The 6442-nt window shown below is 43.0% G+C and overlaps 1 protein-coding gene across 1 annotated transcript; it reads left to right on the top strand.

The window, feature by feature from the left end:
• Nucleotides 1–6: 6 nt before the first annotated feature.
• Nucleotides 7–6442, top strand: Zcchc9 (zinc finger CCHC-type containing 9; the record flags this gene model as incomplete). The annotated part of the gene is made up of 5 exons (XM_031360092.1): nt 7–79; nt 2741–2891; nt 2990–3082; nt 4749–4817; nt 6378–6442. Coding segments are annotated over exons 1-5 (384 nt in total), but the record flags the coding sequence as incomplete, so codon positions are not given.

Genomic DNA, 6442 nt, shown 5'->3' with positions numbered 1-6442 from the left:
TAAAGAAGGACAGTCGACGGGAAGAAAGGCGGCTAAAGAGACAGGCGGCAAAGAAGAATGCAATGGTGCGCTCATGGCTGTATGTTGCTTACTTCTCTGTGTAACTAGAAAGGAAAGTGTTATTCATCTGTTCACACAGTACATGTTTTAGGAGAGCCGGTTGCTGCTGTCCGCTAGTGCAGCTTTTAAAGGCTTATGCTTTCTTAGCACACACACAGTATACTGGTTAGTTGTCATAACAACACTACATACATGATTGTATTCCCATATTATAGGCAGAAAACACAGTAGAAGTATGTCCAGGTTAAGTACCTTGATGAAAGCCACTTGTTTCGTGCTAGAAGTGGTAGTCAAACTGAATTCAAAACCTATGTTTGCCCTACCACTGTCTTATGGTAATACTTTTTCAAATAGCTATCAAAAAAAAAAAACCAAAACCCTCTAGATACCCCAAGTTAAAGATGGTTCACATTACTTGGATGTTCTTTTGTTATTATATATAAAATATTTGTTCACAAGAAAGAGGCCAGGTCCCTGTAATTCTCTCTACATGAAAGCTAAGGAATCTTCAAGAAATGTGTTTCACAATGATAAGTTTTAGAAGCTGAGACAGGAACTTCCCAGGTTGGGAGAGGCCAGGCATCCACATTGGGTTATATAAATTTTTATTTTATGTTTGGGTGTATGGCCTGCATGTCCAGCTTGTGTGCCTGGTGCCCAGGAGACCTAAAGAGGGCATTAGTTCCCCTGGGATTGAAATTACAGACAGTTGTGAGCCCCCACACCATTTTGTGGGTGCTGGGAATTGAACCTAGGTCGTCTAGAATATCATCCAGTGCTCTTAATACCCGCACTGTCTGTCCAGACTTAATTCCATGTTTTTATTGTGTATGGGTGGTTGTAATCTTTTGAAAATAGGTATAGGTGATCATAATACTAATTATTGTGTGAACAATTATTTAGTTGACGTTTTAACATTTAAAGTCTTTGCAATGTAAGAAAACAGTTGCTTTTATTTATTTTTTTAATAAAACACAAAAAAATTAGTGATGATGGTTTTCTTAGCTTCTGATAAGTCCTGATAAGTACTTCTGCTCATGGTTTAAATGCCATTCTGTGCTCTTGACCATTTTCCACCTAAATGTGAAGTGGATTGTTAGAGCTATTGGAGTTTATTTTGTTTTTTTGTTGTTGTTTTGGGGTTCTTGTTTTTGTTTTGGGTGGGGTCTTGTTATATAGCTCTGGCTGACCTGGAACTAACTATGTAGACCAGGGTGGCCTCAGACTTAAGGTGACCTCTTGCCCATGCCTCCCATGTTCTGGAGTTGTAGGCATGTGCCACCACACCTGGTCTCCAAAGTTCTCAGAAGAGACCTGTTTTTGGAAGTCATGTCGTCTGGGTGATGCTCCTGTAGCCAATGAAGTCTCTCAGTGTCGCTATAGTGACTAAGCACCTGCATCCTTTGCTGTGTTATTGGCACGTCCTGGAATAGAGTCTTTCTTCCCATAGTTTACTTAATTGCTCTTAGCATCTTAATATTTCCACCATTTATAACTCCTCTCTTGGATGATAGTTCTGATCCACCACGTACTACTGTTTAGAGTCAATGACAACCACCTGTTACGTAGTCTCCAGATTTCCTTTCAGCTAATCCCTTTATTAGAGCAAGCAATGAGATGAGAAACTGCTGTTCTTTCTGTGAACTATTACTGTAACAGGAGTCTTGCAGGCCTTCGGCTTTCTGTCCTCACCAAATAGGCTGTGACTTCACTTACACTTCTCTTCCATCTGGTCCCACAGTTTCACTGAACAGAACACGGGCCATCACTTCCTGGTACTCAGAAACTCCAGAAAACCCCTTCCATGTTTTGATGGGCCTGAAGCAGAACCAGGCAGTACTGAGTATGCTGGCTTATCATGGCCTTAATGTTTGGAAGCAGTCGGCCTGCATAAACGTGTTCCTGTTATGTCAGAGTCCCCATTTTGAGGAGATTTTCTGTAACAGCATTTGGCCAGTGATGCCTTGACCTTATCTTTTTGATAGGGTTTTTCTTCCATGCCGTTGGTCTAATCTTTCTGTTTATGTGAGCAGACAGCTATTCTAGTGATGTCTTGACCTTCCGTGTTGTCACTAGTGACTGTAGACCTGCGCTTGCTAGGCAGGCCACTGGTGTGCTCCTCAGTGCTGTCCTTAACACCGTGGATTTCAGGTGCCATAATTTCTTACCCACACTGATAACCTTGACTACTAGGCCGGCTCCACTCGACTGTTGCAACACAGCCACTTATATTGCTTAACCTGCCTGGATAGCTCATATCTTGTGATCTGAATCACGGTGAAGACACTGAACCCAGCTTCATTCAGCTGTGAAATTTAAAAATACAAGTACTGATTAGCCATTGTCTGACTTCTACAGAGATCCCTCCCCAAATGCCTTTTGTTTTCTGGTGCAGGTGTCCTTAGTGAAAGATGTATGATCCATACTCCTTCGATTCATTTGAACTATTACCTCCTACAAAGCCATTTTGTGACTGATATTAATAGATTAATGGAATGAATCCCCTGTGATAGAAATGGCATTTGACTGGGAGTGTGCAAAGTACTTTCTTCTATAGATACAACACTGATGCTTTTTTTTTTCAACTTTAAAATGCAAAATAAAGACAGTTTTGATGAAAAATTAGTACAGGCTTGGAGAGTAGTTTGGCCATGTGGAAACTCATATTTTGTTTTCCCAGGTGTGTTTCCATTGTCGACAACCTGGCCATGGAATTGCTGACTGCCCAGCTGTACTAGAGAGCCAGGACATGGGCACTGGCATTTGTTACCGCTGCGGGTCCACGGAGCATGAGATGACGAAATGCAGAGCTAAAGTAGACCCCGCGCTTGGTATGCTTTCTTTTAGCTTCTTGTTTGGTTGGTGCTGAGGGAAGGCAAGCATTAAATAGGCAACTCAGTTAAGAGATGTCTTTTCTGTTTCTTTATAGGTGAATTTCCTTTTGCAAAATGTTTTGTTTGTGGAGAAATGGGACACCTGTCCAGATCCTGCCCTGATAATACCAAAGGAGTCTATGCTGATGGTAAGTGCCATCACCCTCCTGTCTCAGACATGCGCACTGTTGCTCAGAATTACTATCTGACATACTTTGTCTGTTTTGTAATAAACTGTTGAAAAGATGAAGCCTTGAGCGGATTTACCAAGTCCTGTTCTGTGTTGGGCTATCCATGTACTATAGTTTGATTTATTAATAAATCAGGAAAAACTGTGGCATAATTCTCAGACTCCTTGCTTCAGCATTATTTGTGAGAAAATATTTAACATCTGTGGGTGTTTAAGCTCAAAAGAGGCAGAGAATTTCAATCTCAAATTAGTAAAAGATTTGAAAAGCCATGCAGTGTGCTAATGTCATTGTTAGCATGCCATTCTGCTAGAGACAGTGGTGTGTATTGTCTTGTTTTGTTATGATATTTGTTTCTGAAATTTCTCCTTACTCATGACCTGGGGCCTCATGTAACTTTCTTGTCTTTGGCTCAGCTAGTGTCACTGTTGTGTCTGAAGACCTGCAGGAAGAGGGTGTTGCCTGTGAAGGAGAGGTGCCATTGGGTCCTAGGCATCTCTGTGTCCTATCTTGAGGTCTTGCTCCCCAAGGGTCCAGTATGTGTAGCTCTTAGAGTCAGTCTCAACACTGCTCACCAGTCTTTGCCAAATTAGTGAACTGGCATTGCCTCAGTTTGTCATATGTAAAATGGAGATAAGGAAATTTGGTTTTATTGATTCTAAGATCCACTTTCACAGTTTGAAATCAGAATGTATCTTGGCGTTGGTAGGTCCTACATGGTTGGCATCTTTGTTGCCTAGTGAGGTAATGACACGCTTTACCATCAGTGGCATCTTGGATCTTGCTCAGTTGTGGCCTTCATCATTTTTAAAGTGTGTGCGCTAGTCAAGGGCCTCGTCTGTCTTCATTGTGGCATGAGGAAGGGCCTGGAAAGTTGACTTGTGAGCACGAATAGCTTTTCATGGTTAGCCAGATTGAAATGTGTTGTTGTTGTTGTTGTAAAGCAAGAGAAGTGCATCTGATACATGGGAGACAGGTTAGCATCCTGTGGGGACATTTTCTGATGAAGCACTTCACACAAGCATGATTATGAGAAGGCCTGATTATTATGTGAAACACCTTGCTGGAAAAGCCATGTGTTGTAGTTCACCATCCTAGAATATTGCTTAAATTAGGCAGATGGGGGTGTTTTTTTCAGGTTAGCAGGACAGGCAGATGGAAGGCACTGGAACAGATTTGTCTGAGTAAGTGACCGCCTGTCTGACCCATCAGGTAGAGCGGTGGTGCTGACTAACCTTTTGGGGGCCACTGGATAGAAACTGTGGGCATCTTCCTCAGGGTGTAGACATGTACCAGTGTACAATTTTTATCCCCAGGTGAAGGCTCCATACCTCAACTCTATCCATGGGTCCACTCTAGACTTCTGGGCCTTTTGCCATGTTCCTCTTCTCACTTCTGTCTGGAAGGTCAGGTTCTAGAAAGAGGGGCTGGGTACCAATGAGTGTTTTGAAGTTCAGGAGTGGCAAATGAGTTCCTAAAAGGAGTGGTAGTACCCACCCTGCTTCCTGACTCCAGCTACCTTTACAGTCATCGGGGAGGTGGGATCAAATAAGACGTGAAATTGCTCATCAGTGTTACAAGCCCTGTCAGGATGATACAGTTCTCAGTGACTCTGTTCTTTTACTAGGTGGTGGCTGTAAACTCTGTGGCTCCGTGGAACATTTTAAGAAAGATTGCCCTGAAAATCAGAACTCAGGTGAGCTCCTAGGCTTCCATTCATAAGGGGTGTTTCTCTCTGCTCTCACCGAGTTCCATTAGTAACAACTCAGAGGCACTGGTGACTGCAGACAGCTGCGTCTACAGTATGACAGTGACCTCACCACCTCCTGGGAGCACTCAGCACAGGCCCGAGTCCCTGAACATCGTCAGATCTGTTCCCAGGGGAAGTGAGCTGGTAAGCTGCAGGACTCTGTCCCGAAAGGCATCTTACAAGCTTTCCTGTTTGCTCAGAAATGAAGTTAATTATACTAGGACTTCTTTCCTTACTTAGCAAAACCATATTGATTCCTAAGATAAAACTCAAACACAAAATTAATTTTCAAAATTCATAAGCCTGAGTGTCCTCTTGTGCTTTGCTTTGCATGTTCCCAGATGATTGTAAAAAGCTGTTAAACTTATTAAAAAATGTGTTATCAACACAGCATCTGCTGGCACTTTTTTTTCCAGTAAAATATTAGCTTTGATCATTAAGTGTTCACTGCTGCATGCAGCAGCCTTCTGAGGAAGGACAGACCATCATCCCCTTAGTGTACCAGCATTAGATAGAATAGATAGAGATAATCTAGTCTGAAAGAAAGCAAAAGAGGCTTGGGAATGTGGCCCAGACATGAGGACCTATGTTTGGTCCCCAGAACTGATAAAAGGCTGGGCGTGGTAGTACATGCTTGTAGTCTGAGCACCAGTGAGGAAGAGGGAGGTGCACTCCTGGGGCTTGCCGAAAAGTTAGCCTGACTGTTGAACTCCAGGCCAGTGAGAGACCCTGTCTCAAAATCAAGGTTGGCGGTGCTTATGGAATGGTTGTATTCTGGTTGCATTCTGGCCTCCCTATGCATACGCACATGTGCATGTGTACCCCCACATGTGAGCTCACATACATACACACAAGTAAGGAAAGGCAACAGGACACCCAGGAGTGCTTCTTAGAGGAAAAGCACTTTTCTTTTAATTTTCTGTAGTCCGAGCCCACGGCTGAGTCCTACCCGTCTGCCTGTCTTGCCCAGAAGTTTAAATGTGAAAGCCAGGAGTTCTTGTTTATAATCCTGTCTAGAAGGAGATCATCTTTATATGGTGTAGGAGTGAGACTGAAATGATGAAGTGGGATTTGAATTCTCCCTCCTGGGAGCATTGCCACTTCCCAAATGGCAAAACTGACAAGCAGATGCTGTATAATTTTGCAGGTGGAATCTCGTGCATTTAAAACGGATGCCTCCTAAGTCTTGCTGTTCGTGGGCTCTTGGAATCACTGAGTTCTCAGTGATGAACTCAGGGAAGGAGAGAGGGAGCTCTCTCATCAGTCTGTGCATTGCAAAGTAGCTGCTGCATTTCCCTAATTGGGATGAGAAATTGCCTGTGGTACTCGGAAATCAAGGGTTCTAATCAATTACAGAATTGCTCACTTTCCTGCAGTGATGGAGTCGTCTCTCCTTGTGATTATTCCTGTCAAAACTAGTTCCTTTGCTAAACCGATACCACTCTAAGTGGAAGCATTTGATTACTGTTGTTTTTATATCTTGATTTTTTTTTAATCCCTCTACAGATCGGATCATCACGGTTGGTCGCTGGGCAAAGGGAATGAGTGCGGACCATGAAGACGTGCTGGAT

This window comes from Mastomys coucha, unplaced genomic scaffold (assembly GCF_008632895.1).
Source record: "Mastomys coucha isolate ucsf_1 unplaced genomic scaffold, UCSF_Mcou_1 pScaffold8, whole genome shotgun sequence".
Lineage (NCBI taxonomy): Eukaryota > Metazoa > Chordata > Mammalia > Rodentia > Muridae > Mastomys > Mastomys coucha.
Note: the sequence above shows the minus strand (reverse complement) of the source record. Positions and strands in the feature narration are given on the sequence as shown.